General features: G+C 42.1%; 1 protein-coding gene across 3 annotated transcripts; it reads left to right on the top strand.

Moving 5' to 3' along the window:
* Window positions 1–12,712: 12,712 nt before the first annotated feature.
* LOC127341949 (uncharacterized) lies at window positions 12,713–16,037 on the top strand. 3 transcript variants are annotated; one of them, XM_051367892.2, is made up of 5 exons: window positions 12,728–13,065; window positions 13,156–13,411; window positions 13,505–13,692; window positions 13,824–13,904; window positions 14,395–16,037. In XM_051367892.2, the coding sequence occupies exons 1-5, from the start codon at window positions 12,964–12,966 to the stop codon at window positions 14,413–14,415; spliced, it is 648 nt and encodes a 215-aa protein (XP_051223852.1). In that variant the 5' UTR covers window positions 12,728–12,963; the 3' UTR covers window positions 14,416–16,037. The 3 variants fall into 3 exon arrangements, with proteins under 3 accessions (XP_051223850.1, XP_051223852.1, XP_051223851.1); XM_051367890.2 differs by having other exon boundaries at window positions 12,713–13,411; XM_051367891.2 differs by having other exon boundaries at window positions 12,836–13,411; window positions 13,505–13,653.
* Window positions 16,038–20,742: the final 4,705 nt, after the last annotated feature.

Genomic DNA, 20,742 nt, shown 5'->3' with positions numbered 1-20,742 from the left:
TCTTTCATTTCTATATCTTTGATTTGATCCTCCATCTTTCAACAACTTTCTTATGGAATACTAAACCAAACTCAGATTACTTTGATGCTAATTTATTTAGCTCTTTGTTCCAGTGCATGGAATTATCTACTCACTTTTTATTTACAGGAAAATTTATTGAGACTCGAGAGTCAAGACAAACGCAACAAAATTTTGAAGGTGATAATGTTTTTTGTTCCCATATGTGAATGAGTACTAACTTGTGAAAACTATCAAGAAGCTTGCATGCTTCCGACAACTGTAAGTGATTTTCTTTATTGTTACCTCTTTACGTCAGTCTTAATTTTCTGCTTTTCATTGGTCAGTTAATCTACTGCTATCCTTAAGCGATATGCGATTAAGCACGATACTTTTGTCTTTGCATTTTGCAGCTGTAGGGGCGATGTCTTTCAAGTTGTGTGGAATCCAAATTTGGAGACTGTTGGCCTTCCATGCTGCGGGCAAAAGGGTTATGAGATGGGACGTTAGTAGGTAAGTTTAGTCAGATCTGCTCCCATATTCTATTTTATGTTTACTTTTGGCATCTCATTATCTCTCTCGCAACATTCTTATTTACGAATGAATCATTCCGTATGGTAAGAGAAAATTGTGAAATGAGATTGATCCAAAATAGATGTGTCTGTATCACATGGTTGATACAGTATTAGTGCAGTTGTACATTCTCAAATATAGATATTTTACCACTTTATGATTGCCAGAAAACAAATTAGTAGTGTATATATTACATTACATGTATGTTGCCTTTGTATATACCTTTATGTTTGGCGCTTTATCGGTTGGCTTCTTTAAGTGGTGCTTGCTTCAATCATCTTTCTAAACTTATTTTCTTAACATGATTTCCCCAATGTTATATTTAATTGCTTGTTTTGTAGTGGCATACCATTGTGTAGTCTCTAATATCCTGGTCTGCTATGTCTAGGTCTTCATATAGATCAACATTCACCATGTACAATCTTACATTGCATTGGTGGAACCAACCCAGTCAGAGAGCCTAGGAAAAATAGCAAGTCTCGTGACCCACGACGGTTTGCTTGCGTATGGAAAATATCGATTATTTCTTCATTTCTTGTTATAAATTCAACACAGAATAATCAGAAATACAATATAAGAATCTGTTCTGAATGCAAGACATCTTTGCTAAACTGAGGACAACGTTAATACTTTTATTTTTATAAATTGCAGAGAGGCTTGTCCAAGTTGAAGAATAAAGTATGGAACCAAAGCATACATTCACAGAAACTGGGATATAAGTGCTTGCATTCGTATGATCCTATTAATTGCTTTATAATTATTTTATTCAAGGCATCTAACCCTCCTACCAGAAAATGACTATCCCAACCGCATCACGTGATCGAAAGAACCTTTCAATTGCCCCAACCTCTAACTATTTGATCATTTTGATAGGTCTATAACTCTATATCCACAATGGGTACCAATCTTTTTGTCAACGTTTTGGTTTCCTGCCCTATAAAGTGATATGCATGTTCGTTAGGCATGAAGTAGATGCTCAAGATATTTAGAACATCTTTGGTAATGTGCAATGTGTCCATTCCAGGTTATAGATTTTTCTTTCAAACTTCTTTCCTTCAGATGTACTTCCTTTTCTCCAACCGTTTTTGATCATTGCAAACTACTACAGGAGGTACTGCAGATATCTATCCATGGAGCTTGATGAACTGTGGTACTTAGTTAACAGCGACACCGATCAGTTAGGTTATAAAATCTGTAGTTATTGGAGCCATTCATATGCATTTATCAGCGCAGGTAGGAAGAAGGTTTTCTTGTGTTACTTTATGACTTTTCCCTTTGACCATCGAATGGTACCTATATTGTATATGCTGGTGTATAACACTTGTTCCGGTATATGTTTGTTCTTGCAGACAGTGCAGATAGAGCTGAATCTGGACAAACTTTGCAGTAATAAAACCTTATTGCATGATGCTTTGAAAAATAAAAATATTGTAACGATTAGTTTGTGAGTTGTCCATATTGCTTCACCCACTCGTTCGAAAGGTTTGTATCCATAGGTTTTGTAACAATATATGGTTATGATATATGCAGGTTTTATGTACTTACAATATTGTTCCATCCCAGCTTTGGAACGCTTCGGGACAAGTGAAGTTGTGAGAAAAGTTTGTCCTGTTTTTCTTATTGTTTTTACAAGTGACCATGCATAAGGTTTTAATACTTTAACCGTCCAAGAAGACTTTGAGGTTGGAGATGTTCATTTTTGTATTTTTTAAGACGCCACATGTGGCTGCTATATTTTTGAAAAGGACACAAAATAATCCTTAGTTATGGAAGCAAATGAAGTGATAAGAAATTGGAATACTTTGTTTTGTGGAAATATTTGTGAATTTGGAATTTTTTCACATGCTTAATCAGGCTTTGCCAAGTCTTTGGGCTATCAGTTTAAAGGAACTTTCATTGTCATCGTGGGAACCATTTAAATTCATCGTGTTCAGTTCTCCGTGGCCACTAAATTATTGGTGGATTATATATTTTAAAACGGATTTTCTAATAAACCGATTAATATTAAAAGATATGGTCAATATGTGGCGGTCAATCGTTTGAAAGTGAGTGGGACATGCTGCCGATGCCATCGCCTCGGTTTGAAAGTGAGGAAACTTGAAGTAAACAACACATCGGCTTTAGTTATAGAAGCAATTTATATTTGCATTCACCATTGACATTAGAAGCTTTGCCATCCTTCTGCATGTCACCACCATGGCGTCTCCCTCCACAACATCTTCCTATAGCTGCGTGCCTTCATGGAACGGTAAGAGGAAGAGCCGTTTTAACGCAAATCGCGATGGAGGTGAGGGGTATCAGCTGAGAATAGTGATGGAAATTGTTTATGTGAGGCAAACATTTGTAATAGTTTTTGGTTCCCGTGGTATCGGTTAAGGGGCTTAAAATCTCAAACCGACTTCTTGCAATAGTAATTATCCTTTTATGCTTCTTTTGTGATGCTACCTTTTTTGGTACAATAACCATAATATGGTGGAGCAGCTTATACAAAAGCATAATAGCTGAAAAAAATAGTGTGATAGCGTAATAAATTGTCATATCTTCCTGCAACACCTCGATGAAATAGTGTTTCTGTGATATACTAAAATAAGCTAAAACTTATGATTTTAATCCTGACCTAATTCCGCGTTTGCGCGATAGCGCAACCGGTCATCTAGTAATAAAAAATTCACATGTTCAGAGGGGACACAATCATTCTTAACACTTCTGGACATTACCCAAAGCTACTGAAAGTTATTGGAACAAAGAAATCCACTCCACACAGTAAAAGAGGCAATGCGAAATAAAAGGCAGAATGTGTCAAAACAGAACAGTCCGTAAAGACGAATTTTTTAGAGGCACTTAACAGGCTCAGATGAAAAAGCTCAAAACTAATGAAAGTTGCATACATATCTGAGGATCACGCATGAAAGTTTGCAGCATTTTACGAGTTTCCTACAGAGAGATCTACTCAAATTCGTGACAGGTAAAAATCTGTTTCTGCGCAGGAATCCAAATCTAGTATCAACTTTACTATCTGAGACTTTACTTGGCACAACAATATGATAAGGAGAGGTTTCTACAGTAGTAACAAGCCAAGACACAACAAAACAGTAATAAAAACATACATGGGTTATCTCCCAAGAAGTGCTTTTCTTTAACGCCTTTCAGCTAGGCGCAGAAAGTGCAAATCAAGTATTATCAAGAGAAGAAGCATCAACATCATAATTTGTTCTAATAATAGAATCAAAAGGCAACTTCATTCTCTTTCTAGGGAAGTGTTCCATACCTTTTTTCAGAGGGAATTGATACTTAATATTTCCTTCCTTCATATCAATAATAGCACCAACAGTTCGAAGAAAGGGTCTTCCCAAAATAATAGGACAAGATGCATTGCATTCGATATCCAAGACAACAAAATCAACGGGGACAAGGTTATTGTTAACCGTAATGTGAACATTATCAATCCTCCCCAAAGGTTTCTTTATAGAATTATCAGCAAGATTAACATCCAAATAACAATTTTTTCAGTGGTGGCAAGTCAAGCATATCATAGAGTTTCTTAGGCATGACAGAAATACTTGCACCAAGATCACATAAAGCATTACAATCAAAATCATTGACCTTCATTTTAATGATGGGCTCCCAACCATCTTCCAACTTCCTAGGAATAGAAGCTTCAAGTTTTAATTTCTCTTCTCTAGCTTTAATGAGAGCATTTGTAATATGTTTTGTAAATGCCAAATTTATAGCACTAGCATTATGATGTCTCGTGATCATGTTCCATATGATGTCTCGTGACTAGTTCGTTTAGTTCTTGAGGACATGGGTGAAGTCTAAATGTTAGTAGTGAATTATGTTGGGTAATATTCAATGTTATGATATTTAAGTTGTGGTGTTATTCTTCTAGTGGTGTCATGTGAACGTCGACTACATGATACTTCATCTTTATGGGCCTAGGGGAATACATCTTGTATTCGTTTGCTAATTGCGGGGTTGCCGGAGTGACAACAACCTGAACCCCCGTTGGTATATCGATGCAGGAGGGATAGCAGGATCTCAGAGTTTAAGGCTGTGGTTAGATTTATCTTAATTACTTTCTTGTATTTGCGGATGCTTGCAAGGGGTATAATCACAAGTATGTATTAGTCCTAGGAAGGGCGGTGCATTAGCATAGGTTCACCCACACAACACTTATCAAAACAATGAAGATTAATCAGCTATATGAAGCGAAAGCACTAGACTAAATTCCCGTGTGTCCTCAAGAACGTTTGGTCATTATAAGTAAACAAACCGGCTTGTCCTTTGTGCTAAAAAGGATTGGGCCACTCGCTGCAATTATTTCTCTCGCATTTTACTTACTCGTACTTTATTTACCTGCTATATCAAAACCCCCTGAATACTTGTTTGTGAGCATTTACAGTGAATCCTTCATCGAAACTGCTTGTCAACACCTTCTGCTCCTCGTTGGGTTCGACACTCTTATTTATCGAAAGTACTACGATACACCCCCTATACTTGTGGATCATCAAGACTATTTTCTGGCGCCGTTGCCGGGGAGTGAAGCGCTATTGGTAAGTGGAATTGGTAAGGAAAACCTTTACTGTACGTGCTGATTTTATTTCTGCCTGCTACTATAATTCATTATGGAGAGATCTTCTCTTGAATTCCTATTTGGAAAATCTACTACTACTGCAAAGGTAGTGGATGAGGCGCCATGTGAGAAAGAGGTTCCATATAAAATACCTATGAAAATTATTGAACGTGTTGTGGATAACCGCTATGAAGGGGATGGAACTGTCCATCCAGGTGATCATTTACTGTTTTTACATGAATTATGCGGGTTATTCAAATGTGCAGGTATTGCTATGGATGAAGTTAGAAAGAAACTATTCTCTATATCGCTGTCTGGTAAAGCGGCGCATTGGTATAAATTGCTGAAGAATGGTGATTCTCTTGATTGGAAGGATATTGCGCCTCTATTCTATTCTAAATTCTATCCTCCAAGTGAAATTCACAAAGATCGGAATCGCATATATAATTTCTGGCCTCATGATGGAGAGAGTATTGCCCAAGCATGGGGGAGATTGAAGTCTTTAATGCTCAAATGCCCCATTCATGAGCTTCCTGGTAATATTATTATTGATAATTTCTATGCAAGACTGTCTTTTCAAGATAAGACTTTGCTGGATACTTCTTGCTCTGGATCATTTACACGCAACAAAGAAGAGTTTAAAAGGGACCTTCTTGATCGGATCCAGGAGAATACCGAAGGATGGGAGAAATCTGCCAAAACCCGACAGCAGTACAGAAATCGATTTTTACAAAAATCTTACGTTGCTCAGCTCGAAAAGTGTTCAACTAATGAAAGTTAGATAACAACCTGGGGAACCTGCACAAAAATTGGCAGCTCAAAATAACGCTCTGGCTGTGCGCACGAATTTTTCTAGTAACAGTCCAGAATCTGTTTTCAGGCAGCACTTCCCAAAATATCATCTTCCTCTCATTAGAAAACCACTCAAACGAACAAAACAAATATGTACAAGTATCCAGCAACCATAATATGCAAAGAATGAGTGATGCCGGTATACCTCCCCCCAAGCTTAGGCTTTTGGCCTAAGTGGAGTTCAACCCCAACGAGGGTCGCTGTTCCTCGCCGGTGGATAATTCATGGCGTAGTCATAGTAAAGTTCCTGTGCAGAAGAAAAGCGTGGAGGCTCCACATGTCCAGCATGTTGATGCGAGGAACTTGCTGCATCGGATGATGAGTCGAGGTGCTCCTCGACCTCCGAGTCGTCTCTTGCATGATGGCCTCCTCCCTCTATGTGTGCATCCAGTGCACCTTCTGTGACCGACCAATCTCCCCTCCAATCACTATCCTCTGAGAAACTCCTTCCATAGCAAATCATCTTGAAGAGGTTTAAGAGTTCTTGCGGCGATCCCCTTATCTTCTCGCATGATCCCCATTGCGGTACTCTAATGGCTGCACAAAAATCACTGAATGGCAAGTTGACAGCTTTATTGTAAATTTTATACTGGACCGTGGGGTTAGATCGCGACCCATTGAACTTAAAGTCCTGCACAAAAGACATAGTTAATTTTGCATATTGTCTTGGCTCTCCTTCAACGAAATCACTCAGCCCTATTCGAGAAATTAGACTTTGAACATCTTCAAATATTCCCGCGCTTCTCATGAAATCTGCGCATGGGTAGTAGGAGGGGTACACTCCCTCTTCACGGTTCACTCTCATAACTTGTTGGACCTCCAATTCTTGTTGGTTCAATTGATATCTATTCCACTCCATTTTCTGAAATTTTCAACAGACAATATAAAAATTTGATTTGATGACATATAATCAAGGGGAACTACTATAGGAACTTGCTAGAGTACTAATCATGCATCAAAATTAGTTTATACAACTTAGAACAAGCATGCAAGCTCACTAAACATGTTACCTACAGCAGCAAAATATTCAAGATATACTCAACCAAACAAAATTCTACTTGGATAGGCGGAGGAGTCACATACCGAAGAGCAAATGTGCCAAATTTCAGACAGAAATCTGGGCTGAGCAAAGAGATCGAGAAATCTGGAGCTCTTGAGCAAAAACGCGAGTGAGAGGAACCTGGTGCGAGTTTTTTCGGGAGAGAGAAGATGCTGGGAGAAAGAGATGAAGTAGTGGGGCAAGGAAGGGCCCACACCACAGGGTGGCGCGCCCCCCTCCTTGGCCGCGCCGGCCTGTGGTGTGGCACCCTCTGGTGCCCCACAGGTCATCCTCTGGTGCTCCCAGGTGCCTCGTCGAAAAATAGGACCAACGGTATAATTTTTGTGAATTTTTGAAAACTTTGAAAAATGCACATTTCTGGGTATTTAGTTTATTATTACTGGCCAGGAATTTTTTTGAAATCTCCAATTAACTAAGGAACTTTGCAAATTAAAAGTGCTACAGCAACTAGAGCAAGTGGAGGAAGAAAGAGATGTTGTTTACCTCCTCTATGCATATAAAAAGTATTTGTTAACAAGGTTGATCAAGTCTTGCCACCAAATAAATTTTACATAGCATAAGAAGAAATAAACCTCAAATCAATCATGTTACCTTGAATTGTATTGATATGGATCCAATCACGAGAGTTTGATATTCTTCTTTAGGCTCATATATAGGACAATCAATAGTTCCCACTTTGATAGTTCTCACATTAGAAATAGTATTAACTCCACACGCTTTCTCAATCCTCTTGGGAAAATAAACGGTATGCTCCCTATCATCAACATTGAAAGTAACCTTTCCTTTATTGCAATCAATAACAGCCCCTGCGGTGTTAAGAAAAGGTCTCCCAAGAATAATAGACATATTATCATCTTCAGGCATTTCCAACACAACAAAATCAGTTAATATCAAGCAGTTATTAGTAACTTGAACAGGAACATCCTCACATATACCAACAGGAATAGCAGTAGATTTATCAGCCATTTGCCAAGATATATCAGTAGGTATCAACTTATCTAAATAAAGTCTCTTATAAAGAGAAAAAGGCATAACACTAACACCGGCTCCCAAGTCACATAGAGCAGTTTTAACATAATTATTCTTGATAGAACAAGGAATAGTAGGTATACCTGGGTCGCCCAACTTCTTTGGCACTTTGCCATTGAAAGAGTAATTAGCAAGCATAGTGGAAATTTTCTCATTGGGGATTTTCCTTTTGTTAGTAACAATATCTTTCATATACTTTGAATAAGGAGGCAATTTAATAGCATCAGTCAAAGGGATTTGCAAGAATAAAGGTTTCATCCAATCACAAAATTTATTATAGTGTTCTTCTTCCTTTGATTTTAGTTTCTTAGCAGGAAAAGACATTTGCTTTTGCACCCAAGGTTCTCTTTCATTACCATGTTTCTCAGCAATAAAATCTTCTTTAGTGTACTTTTTATTTTTAGCATGCTTTTCAGGTTCTTCTTCAACCTCTTCTTTATCAGGAGCATCATTCTTATCATTATCTTTATCATGTTCATTACCACTTTCAGTTTCAGCATCAGAAATAGAAATACTATTAGGATCATTAGCAGGTTCAGAGGATTCTACAACATTTTTATGTTTCTTCTTCTTTTTCTTCTTAGAAGGAGCACTAGGTTCAATGTGTTGAGAATCTTGTTCAATTCTTTTGGGATGCCCTTCAGGTTATAGAGGATCCTGGGTAGAGACACCACCTCTAGTTGTCACTTCATAAGCATGTTTCTCTTTAGAATTATTCCCTAACAAGTCATTTTGCACTTTAGTGAGTTGATCAATTTGAGTTTGAACCATATGAAAATGTTTAACAAGCATCTTAACATCATTGGAGGTTCTCTCTACAATATCATGCAATTCACTAATAGCTCGAGAATTTTCCATTAAATGATTCTCTACTCTCACATTAAAATTTTCTTGCTTAACAATATAATTATCAAACTCATCTAAGCATTGTGCAGGGGGTTTCGAATACGGAATATCTTCCCTAGTAAAGCGTTGAAGGGAGTTTACCTCAATCATGGATGAAGGGGGAATTATCTCACATATATCTTCTATGGGAGGAAGATTCTTCACATCTTCAGATTTAATACCTTTCTCCTTGAGAGACTTCTTGGCTTCCCTCATATCTTCGTCATTCAATTTAATTAAACCCCTCTTCTTCAATATTGGCGTTGGAGTTGGTTCAGGCGTAGTCCAATCATCATGATTCCGGCCTATTTTAGCCAATAATTCTTCAGTGTCGTCTGGAGTTCTTTTCCTGAAAACACAACCAGCACAACTATCCAGGTATGCCCTAGACTCAATGGTTAGTCCACTATAAAATATATCAAGTAAATCATGCTTTTCCAAATCATGGTCAGGCCGAGCTCTAATAAGAGAGCAAAATCTCGCCCAAGCCTCAGGCAATTTCTCTCCATCTTCCTGGTTAAAATTATAAATTCTCTGCAAAGCAATATGTTGAGCACTAGCAGGAAAGTATTTACGGAAGAAAACATCAAGCAATTCTTTTGGACTTTTAATAGAATTAGGTGGCAAACTATTATACCAAGTTTTAGCGTCATCCTTTAATGAGAATGGAAAGATTTTAGCAACAAAGTAAGTACGCATCTTGACATCATCAGAAAACAAGCTACTTAGAGTAGATAACTCAATCATGTGTTCAACAGCACTTTCTTTTTCAGTACCACAAAAGGGTGTTTTCTCAACAATAGCTATATGAGATAGATCAAGAGAAAAATCATAATCTTTATCCTTAATGTTTATAGGAGATGTGGCAAACTTAGGATCAGGAGACAGTTTATATCTAACAGCATGTTCTGCAAGCAACTTTTTAATTTTTCTTGCATCAGTAGTAGCATTGCATTTTTCAATAAAATCATCATTAAGCTCCACATAATCTTCATCAGGATCATCACTAAAATAATCAAGTTCAGGTGAATTAACAGGTGTAGTAGCATTAGGAGTTTCAGTATTTTCAATTTGTCTAGACCTAGCAATTGTAGCATCTAGAAAAGATCCCAATGAACCACTATCATCAAGCACAGCAGAAATATTATCAATATTATGAGAGTTTTCAGATTCAGAAGAAGTACCCGCATGTGAAGCATGTGGCGGTGAAACAAGTTTATCAATCACAGATGGTGAATCAAGTGTAGCGGAGGTATTCAGAATTGTACCTTTTCTTGTAGTGGATGGTAATATGGCGACCTTAGTATCGCGAGGTTTACCCATGATGGAGAATTTGCAGCGAACAATATTAATCCAAGTGAACTTCCAAATAAAGCTATGCTCCCGACAACGGCGCCGAGAAAATAGTCTTGATGACCCACAAGTATAGGGGATCGCAACAGTCTTCGAGGGAAGTAAAACCCAATTTATTGATTCGACACAAGGGGAGACAAAGAACACTTGGAAGCCTTAACAAATGAGTTGTCAATTCAGCTGCACTGGAAACAGACTTGCTCGCAAGAGTTTATCGATAATATGATTTTATAGCAGAAGCAGTAGTGAAATAACAGCAGCAGAGTAACACAGACAGCAGTAGTGATTATAGTAAACAGCAGGATTAAAATACTGTAGGCACGGGGACGGATGAACGGGAATTGCATGGATGAGAGAAACTCATGTAACAATCATAGCAGGGCATTTGCAGATAATAAAACGGTGTCCAAGTACAAAGCAATCAATAGGCATGTGTTCCAATTATAGTCGTACGTGCTCGCAATGAGAAACTTGCACAACATCTTTTGTCCTACCGGCGGTGGCAGCAATGGCCTCAAGGGAAACTACTGGATATTAAGGTACTCCTTTTAATAGAGTACCGGAGCAAAGCATTAACACTCCGTGAACACATGTGATCCTCACATCACTACCATTCCCTCCGGTTGTCCCGATTTCTATCACTTCGGGGCCATTGGTTTCAGACAGTGACATGTGTATACAACTTGCAGGTAAGATCAATAAACAATGAATATCATGATGAAACAATAACATGTTCAGATCTGAGATCATGGCACTCGGGCCCTAGTGACAAGCATTAAGCATAACAAGTTGCAACAATATCATCAAAGTACCAATTACGAATACTAGGCACTATGCCCTAACAATCTTATGCTATTACATGACCAATCTCATCCAATCCCTACCATCCCCTTCGGCCTACAGCGGGGGAATTACTCACACATGGATGGGGGAAACAGGGCTGGTTGATGTAGAGGCGTTGGCGGTGATGATGGCGATGATCTCCTCCAATTCCCCGTCCCGGCGGAGTGCCAGAACGGAGACATCTGGCTCCCGCGATAGAGTTTCGCGATGTGGCGGCGTTCTGGAGGGTTTCTGGCGACTTCGACTTCTCCCCGTGCGTTTTTAGGTCGAGGCCGATAAATAGTCCGAAGGAGGGCGTCGGAGGCCGGCCGAGGGGGCCACACCACATGGCCGCGCGGGCCCCCCTGGGCCGCGCCGCCCTATGGTGTGGGGCCCTCGGGCCTCCACCTGACTTGTCCTTCTGGCTCCGTCGATTTCTGGGAAAATAGGGCCTTCTGCATAAATTCCGAGGATTTTCCCGAAAGTTGGATTTCTGCACAAAAACGAGACACCAGAACAGTTCTGCTGAAAACAGCGTTAGTCCGTGTTAGTTGCATCCAAAATACACAAATTAGAGGCAAAACAATAGCAAAAGTGTTCGGGAAAGTAGATACGTTTTGGACATATCAATCATCACGAGAGATGATGTAGCTTCAATGGAAAACATTGACATATTCATCATATCTTTTATATGATTCATGCTTAACCTTTCAGTTTGCCGTGTTTCGAGGCCATGTCTATACATGCTAGGCTCGTCAAGTTAAACCTTAGTTCCTGCATGTGCAAAACTGGCTTGCACCCATTGTATGCACACGTTGAATCTATCACACCCGATCATCACGTGATGCTTCGAAACAACGAGTCTTAGCAATGGTGCTAACTAAGGTTGAACACTTTATTATCTCGAGTTTTAGTGAGAGGGATCATCTTATAATGCTATTGTCGAGATCTAAGCAATACAAGATGCATAAAAAGGATTAACATCACATGCAATTCATAATATGATATGATATGACCCTTTTATCTTGCGCCTTTGATCTTCATCTGCAAAGCACGGGCATGATCTTCACCATTGTCGACGGGGCGTCAAGGTCCATGGCGCCATCTTCATGGTTGTCCACCACTTGTAGCAACTATTGCAACTACTTTGAAATAAAACTACTACATTGTAGCGACCCAGAACAATCCCCATAATAGAATTGCTTGTTCTTTTTCTTTTGTGCATCATCATGGCATATGCATCATATCACTCACAAGATTTTATCAAATAAATTATTTTGAAATAAAAAATTATTTTCCTTTTCCCTCTCATATGGTTTTATAATAAACCATCCCTTCTCCTTTTCTTATTTTAAATAAAACCAAAACATATATTTCTGAACCTTGCAAAAATTATTCGGAAACCAAAATCTATATTTTCAAATCTGTCAAAACCCTCCTCTAGTCCCATTCTTTGGCTGGAAGAATTCATCAGCAAGAAAAGAAGAGAAGAAGCTGACCATATGTAGCTCCAGTCCGGCCTTCTTTTCTTCCTGGCATGTCCTCCTTTGAAGTCCAACTCCAGCAGCTACCGAAGAAGCCCTCTCCATCTTCTTTGCAGCCCATCTCCACGAGCAGCCCAGTATGTACGACTCCTTCTTCTTCGTACGGACAAACATCGAGCGGAGCCACGTACCCACACAGGTCGATGGGACGGCCGTGGGCATCTCGTTCCCCTCCTATAAAATCCTTTCTTGCGTTCCTAGCCCTGCAACCCTAGCACAACTACTCCTCCCTCCCCGCCGCCACTCTCTTCTGCAACCGCGTTGCTCTCCTCCGCATGCTCGTCTCCAGGCCGCTGATCGCTGGCCAAAACTTCCGTCGCCATGCTGTGCTTCGTTATCCCCAGCGCTGCATCCTCGACGGCGCTCGACTCTCCTTGGTGAGTTCCGCGTCCTCCCGAACATCTCCCAGGCCGCTCTTCGTTTTTCTTGCCGTGCTACCGGCGTTGAACGCCGCCCTCTTTTCGCAGGACCTCGTCGCCGGCAAAACTCTGGCGTCTACGGTCTACCAGAACGAAGTCCAGCCTTTTCTGTTTCCCGACGCCGACCTCTACATCAACACCGGTCGGCCGCCCGTCAAGTTTCGCCGCGTGCTGTTTCATGATCCTCACCGTCGCCTCCGTTTCGCTGACGAGCTGTTCCGGCAACGTCGCTCCCTGGACCAACCTTCTCCGCCAACGAAGGTCGCCATTCCAGGCGTTCTCGTCTCCGTCCGCTGCACCGAAGGTCCGACCTTCCTGTTTTCCGTCCCATGCTTTGACGATCTGGAAACGAGCTTGAGCTCTTGTTGATGCTGCTGTTTCCCCACGCGTGCAACAGGCCAGCATCAAAGCCACGCCACGGCCAAGCGCGCATCCGCCGTCGACGCCTCCAGCCGGCCGGCTCCGTCTGCTCCCGTCGCTCCTCCATCTGTCGGTATCTCGTGCAGCAGCAGGCAAAGAGCTGCTTTGTTGGTTCAATTCGATGCAGTACGTGATCTTGACATGAACTGTAGCTTAGCCCAGCTGGTTCGTTCCATGCAGTTCATGCTTTCAATTCCGTGATTCATCCCCAGCACATGCAAAGCCACCCTTTTTATCTATATTTTTATTCAAATCTTCCTGGCCACCTGCCATTGACTGGAGCGGGTTCCTCTCAGGTGAAAAATGTATCAGCAGCTGCATCCCATTCAATGTGCTCCCAGGACCCACCTTCAATCTCCTCGTCTGATCCCTTCACGGTGAGAAAGTCTCAGCTTTCTCTGTTTTCTGAAAAATGGCAGGAAATTTGTATTTCTTACTAAAATTATATCTCCTAATCTGTAACTCAAAATAAAATATGTTATATATGAAAGTTTCTCACAAAAATGTGAGGAACAATAATATGTCATCCATTATTTCTGTTGCATCATGCTTCATATAATTTCGTGATAGTTTGCATCATCACCTAATAGATAACACATGGAATATGTGGGATATATTATATAAATGTTGTCCCGGTTCCATTTAATTTTGAGTAGCTCACCCCTTCTATGTTGTGCCATGCTAATCAACACTTAAATTTGCCGGTAGAAAAATAACGCGAACCTAATAATTGTTTGTTCGGGATTCCGACTCCGCTTAAATTGGATAAGTTGCATTGCACCATATATGTCATGTCATGCATATCATCTTGATCATGCTGGATCTTCTTTATCCGTAGTAGTAAGACTTGCATGTTGTGTGTTCCAGTATTTGCTTCTTCCCGGATAGGATCACGAAGTGGTGCGGTGAGATACGACGAGCTCTCCGGATGTTCCTCGGCAAGCTTTAACAGGCAAGCATTTCCCCTATACTCCTGCCCCTGCAGAAGTCGCTCACCTATTTTATTTTGCCTTCTCCCTCATGCTATCCTTGAGTTGCGTTCTTGTCACGTGTCCCTTCCACTTGTTACCTCAAGCAGCCTATATTGCCTCCACCAACCACCTACAGCTATTGCTTGGTTATCGGGTCTGCCTTGCGAGTCGTAGTGCATGCTAGTGCTGTTTTATCTCGTTACCGTTACCGCAATCTTATCGGGTTATCTGTTGGGAAATCATGACACATGCTACATGGTTATATCTGTGGAAGTATCATGGTTACTTGTTAATAATTGTTAAGCGGAGACATCGGTGGGTCAGTTGCTCGTTTTATGGCGGCTCACTTGTGTTTCTTTAAAGCTTAGGACCCGAGTTCCTGTTATCTGTTCCGAGACTGAGCGCTCTAACCACACGTGGGTATGCTTCTGGGTTTCCCCTCGACCACTGCCGGAATCTACAGCTTTGTCCAGTGGCCACAACTAGTTTGCAATGTTTTACCATTTGTTGTTTGCGTGCATGCCAGCCTGTTACTTATTTACTTTGGGAAGCCCCTGGGTGCCTTGTATCCCTTGTTTCTGGTATGCACGTATAGGTCGTGGAGCCTCTGCGAAGTGGTTTATCACCCCAGTGTGTGTTTAAACCACCTAGCACGTTGACACAGATAGCTAAGTCCGCTTCGGAGATACGGCCGGACTTCGATACGGGTTCAACTTGGTTAGGTGGCTTCCTGGACATTGTTGTCGTGAAGGAGAGTGTGAGTCGTGATATTCACCTGTCGCAAGTGGGTTGATCGTGCGTGTGGGCACATTTGGGCACCCCTGCAGGGTTACATCTTATCGATAAGCCGTGTCCGCGGTTATGGACGACTTGGAGCTGTATGACTCGACCATAGACAACTTACACCTGTTGTTTCAATCATAATAACTTGTGTAGTAAGTTAGCACAATTATAATAATAAATGGTTAAAACTTGACAACCGTGTGAGTGCCTTTGTAAGTACTTCCTTGCGAGGGGGGAACGCATCGGCTGTGTTATGTTTGCAGAGTATAGAACTGTTAGTTTATGCGCTCTCTCACCTTCTCTGATTAGACGACTGTTGTAGAGTGTCTCTATAGGTCTTTAGTGCTTGCGCGCTGCCGCTTAACCCCACCATATTGCCTATGACGTTCCTCTTGCGTCCTCTAAGTCCCCTGCGTGCCTCAAGTACAAAGGACGACTGGTTGACGATTGCTTATACGTCTTGAAGTCTTGTTAAGTACGAACCGTACTTATTGCTGCTTCTACGGGATATAACCGGGCAGGTATGAAGATATGTTTGACGAAGACGACGTTAGCGAGGTTACCCTTCCGGCTTGGCCTGGGCAGGGTTATGGACGCCATCGTTTATCTTCAGGACTCTTAGTCCAATTTGTATCTTGTCCGTACTCGGACGTATTTGATCTTCTGTATGATTTGGATCTTTGTATTGTATATTTGTATCTTGACTCGTTGGAGTCGTTGTTGTAATATATCTGTTTCTTGTGGGCTCTATTGTAATCCTGTTGTAATGTTACCGCTCGTGATTGATTCCACCCGCACCGCGTGCATGCTTCGGCGTGTACGAGGCGCTTGGTGGTGCGTCTCCTAGAATCGATATCGTGCGGATTTCGGCGGATTCGCTGGGATCCTCATGGTACCGGTTTTGGGGCGTCACATACATGATGAATCGATATGAAATTAAAGACAACCATAAGGCTCATGTCGGTTGCCAGAATACAATAAGGATCATCTCATACATCAGATATAATCACAATCACATAATGGCCATATCACATCACCAACCCCTGCAAAAACAAGTTAGACGCCTCTAATTTTGTTTGCATATTTTACGTGGCTTGGGGTTTTCGAGTAAGATCCGATCTACCTACAAACATGAACCACAACGCTGATACAAGTGTTGTCAAGTACAGATTGTAAATTGTATCTTAATTATGGTGAGAGAGGCAGACACCCGCAAAGCCACTTATGGAATACAAGTTGCATGTCGAGCGTGGAGCAAGTATCATGAACGCGGTCATGTAAGGTTAGCCCGGGCCGCTTCATCCCACCATGCTGCAAGATGCAAAGTACACGATAAGCAAACAACAACAAAAGCATCAACGCCCACAAAACCATTGTGTTCTACTCGTACAACCAATCTATGCATAGACACGGCTCTGATACCACTGTAGGGATTCGTAGCATATAAAACAAAAGATTTCCTACCGCAAGAACGAATAACAAGCCAAGATATAATCTAGTAGATGGTAGCAACGAGATAAGAATAACATAACCTCAAAGATCTCTAAGCGTTAACGAGATAAATCTCGTGGATGATGTAGTCGATCACTTGCGGCTCTCAGGAGCGAGTAGAAGATCTTGACGGTGCCGCAACCGGACAGCACCTCCGCACTCGGTCACACGTACGGTGTCGATGAAGAAATCCTTCTCCCTGTTCCAGCGGGCAGCGGAAGTAGTAGATCCTCCTTGGAATCCCGGTAGCACGACGGCATGGTGACAGTGGTGGTGGAGAACTCCGGCAGGGCTTCTTGATCTAGGTTTCCCAATTTGGTAAGCTGTGCGGGAGATAAGTGGAGGAGGGAGTCGCTAGGGTTTAGAGAGAGGGGACTAGGGCGCCGACTCTTGGTGCCCTTGGTCATGCCGCCAAGTAGTGGCTAGCCCCTCCCCTCCTCTCCCCTTTAAATAGGTGGAAAACCTAGGGTTCACCCAAAAACCACATTGAAGTCCAACTCCAAAACTTACCAAATTGGGAAACCTAGATCAAGAGGGATTCCTCCCTTTCCTTCTCATGTGGCCGGCCATGAAGGTGGAGTCCACCATGGACTCCACCTTCCCATTTTGGTGGGTCGGCTAGGGCTGGTGGAGTCCCTCCGGGACTCCACCTGCCATAGTGAATTGTTCCGAATGATTCTAGAACCTTCCGGAACCTTCCATAAATTCATCAGACCATTCCCAAACTTGAAATGTGACTTCCCATATATGAATATTATTCTTCGGACCATTCCGGAACTCCTCGTGATGTCGTGGATCCCACCCGAGACTCCGAACAATATTCGAACTCCACTCCATATTCCATATCTACTTAAAACGACATCGAACCTTAAGTGCGTCACCCTACGATTCGTGAACTATGCAGACATGATCGAGACACTTCTCCGATCGATAACCAATAGCGGTACCTAGAGATCCATAATGGCTCCCACATATTCAATGATGACTTCGTGATTGAAAGAACCATTAACATACGATACCGATTCCCTTTGTCACACGATATTTTACTTATTCGAAGTTTGATCATTGGTATCCCTATACCTAGTTCAACCTCGTTATCGATAAGTACTCTTTACTCGTACCGTGATATGACATCCCTTGTGAGCCAGTCACATGCTTGCAAGCTAATTGGATGACATTCCACCGAGAGGGCCTAGAGTATATCTATCCGTCATTTGGGTGAACAAATCCCACTATTGATCCACGTGCTTCATCCTATACTTCCCCAACACTTAATGCCACCTTTATAACTACTCATTTACGAAGTAGTGTTTGATGTCATCAAAACATCCATCTGGTGTAGGTGATTAACATGATCTCATGGTCGAAGGATTAGGTAATTATGTATCTTAAAGCTTGAAGCAAAACGAACTCAACGACTTGATCACATGCTATGCTTATTATGGGTGTGTGCCCATCACATCATTCACCTAATGATATGATCTTGTTATTAATAACATCCAATGTTCATGATCATGAAACTATGATCATCTATTAATCAACAAGCTAGTTTAACAAGAGTCTTACTAGGGACTCTTTTATGTTTACAAAACACACAAGTATTAATGTTTCCGGTTAATACAATTATAGCATGGGATGTAAACATTTATCATGAACACTAAGATATAACAATAAACACTTTTATTATTGCCTCTTGGGCATATCTCCAACATGACTCACTCATGCAAAGGTAGTCGTCTTGTGCATCGGCAGGTGCTCCACACACTACTAGAAAAAGGCTAATTAGTGGCGCACCACTTTTGGCTATCAGTGGCGCACCAGTGGTGCGCCATTGCTATCTGGCTTAGCAGTGGCGCACCACGTAGTGCGCCACTACTAGCTACATAGTGCCTCGCTGTTAAAAGTGAGAGGTGCGCCACTAGATAAAAAAGTAGGTGCACCTCTGCTAAATTTTGAAATTTGGATCCAGATCTGGATCTGCACATTTTTTTCGAAATTTTTTGCTCGATATTTTTTCTCATTTTTATCGTCCGAATTTTTTTCCTATTCATGTTCATGCTCATAGCCTAGCCGTCGGTGAGGATGGAGGATGAGGACTAGAGGAGGAGGGGTGGAGGAGAAGAAGGAGGTGAGGAGGAGGTGGCCGGAGTTGGAGGAGGAGGAGGAGGAGTGGAGGAGGAGGAGGAGGTGAGGAGGAGTAGAGGAGGCCGGAGTTGGAGAAGGAGGAGTGGAGGAGGCCGGCGAAGATAAGGATGTGGAGGAGGTCGAAGTGGAGGAGTTGGCCGGAGTAGAGGAGGATGTGGAGGAGGAGGAGGTAGGAGTAGAGGAGGAGGAGGAGGAAGAGTGGAGGAGGAAGTTGGAGGAGTAGTAGAGGAGGAGGAGGAGAAGAAGAAGATGAAATGGAGGAGGAGGCCAGAGTGGAGGAGGAGAAGGGTGGGGATAAAGGTTCAGTGTAGTCGGCCATTTCAAATTTTGGAGGCCGGAACTTACCGGTGGCGCACCAATGCATGGGTGCGCCACTGCTATTTTTTTTCTTTTTTTTTTGAAATTTCTACCCGAAATCTAAAACCTGAAAATTCTTGTTTCAATTTTGAATTTTCAGAATCCAATTTTTGGCTAAACAACAATGGGTCGTTGACGGATAGGAAATTTCGAGTAGATACATTTTGATATAAAAAAAGATTTGCATCGGAGGTCGTATGCAACCAGAAATCCCGTTTTACCGATTCATGACGCAATTTTGCAAAAAAATGTCGAAATTTATATTTATTAATTCTATTTGAAACTAGATGACATAATACAAGTAGCAGTGACGCACCTATATGTGGTGAGCCACTAGTAGCTCCTGCCCATATCTATAACCTCACCCCACACTTAGCAATGGCGCACCAAGCATAGGTGTGAGGGTCAAACCATGGTCGTCCCTAGTGGTGGCGCACTACTCACTCGGTGTGCCACTGCTATATAGCTAGCAGTGGAGCACCACTTTTAGCAGTGGCGCACCAGAAACGTGGTGCACCATCGGTAGTTTTCCATGGCTAGCCCTTTCTCTAGTAGTGATATGCAAGCATCCTCATTGCGGTGGTGCATTTCTGGATCGATGAGAAGCCAGCCGTGTCAACGACATTGTGCTTGAGCCTGAAGTAGGGGTCGTTGTACGCCATGAAGGATATCCATGAACAAGTCTTTGCTCATCCTATAGCGCCGCCAAAAATTGTCGGCGTGTGTTGCATTGTCGGAGAAGTAGTCGTTGTACAACATAGTATGACCCTACAACTTCGTCGTCGGAGGCTACGTCGTCAGCAAGCATTTGTTGCATCGTCTGGTCATCGTTATCCATGTCTATGAGGCAAATCAAGTAGTTAGAAATATACGGCGGCAATGGGGACAACGAAACAGGATGCACCTACCAGACAAACGATCGAACACCTTTTGTGCGCGCCAAAGGGGGAGGAGTGGCCGCCGCATTCTGGCCAGAGTAGGCGAACCACCGGCGGCGAAAAGGGAGACGAAGGAGCCAGGCATCATGACGGAGTCCAACGCAGTTTAAGTATTGCATCGGTGGTGGCCGGCGATTTGAGCGACAGTGGAGGAGTGGGAGGCGAAGGAGAGGAAACACGGCGCGAAAGAAAGGCGCAAATAAACGGTACCGGCTATGGTCGCTGGCAGGTAGGAACCCACGTGGATTTTCATTTTATCCGGCGTTACTGGAGTGTCCCCTATGTAGCGTGAATAGGCTAGCTTAGCACTGAACACCGTATTGGGCCATGCCGAATCGCCGAATCGAAAAGGTCTTTAAACTGCGCAGCTTGAGGAGGTCAAATGTCCGGCGCGCTCCAAATTTCTTTCGGGGATGCAGCTGGAGATGCTATAATCTTATCCATGGATCGAGCAAAAAAAACCAAAACAAACATATTTATTGTTTGAAATATGTCGGCTCGCCAAAAGCACACTGAGAACACTCCGATTT

This window comes from Lolium perenne, chromosome 3, assembly GCF_019359855.2.
Source record: "Lolium perenne isolate Kyuss_39 chromosome 3, Kyuss_2.0, whole genome shotgun sequence".
Classification (NCBI taxonomy): Eukaryota; Viridiplantae; Streptophyta; class Magnoliopsida; order Poales; family Poaceae; genus Lolium; species Lolium perenne.
This window is presented reverse-complemented; position numbering and strand designations above follow the sequence as displayed.

Bases quoted from the DNA above. Each gene is read 5' to 3' on its own strand.
- LOC127341949 (XM_051367890.2), top strand. From the start codon at position 12,964: ATGCTCGTCTCCAGGCCGCTGATCGCTGGCCAAAACTTCCGTCGCCAT. The intron at 13,412-13,504 runs GTCCGACCTTCC...CGCGTGCAACAG, and splicing joins CTCCGTCCGCTGCACCGAAG to GCCAGCATCAAAGCCACGCC. The intron at 13,905-14,394 runs GTGAGAAAGTCT...TGTGTGTTCCAG, and splicing joins CCTCGTCTGATCCCTTCACG to TATTTGCTTCTTCCCGGATA.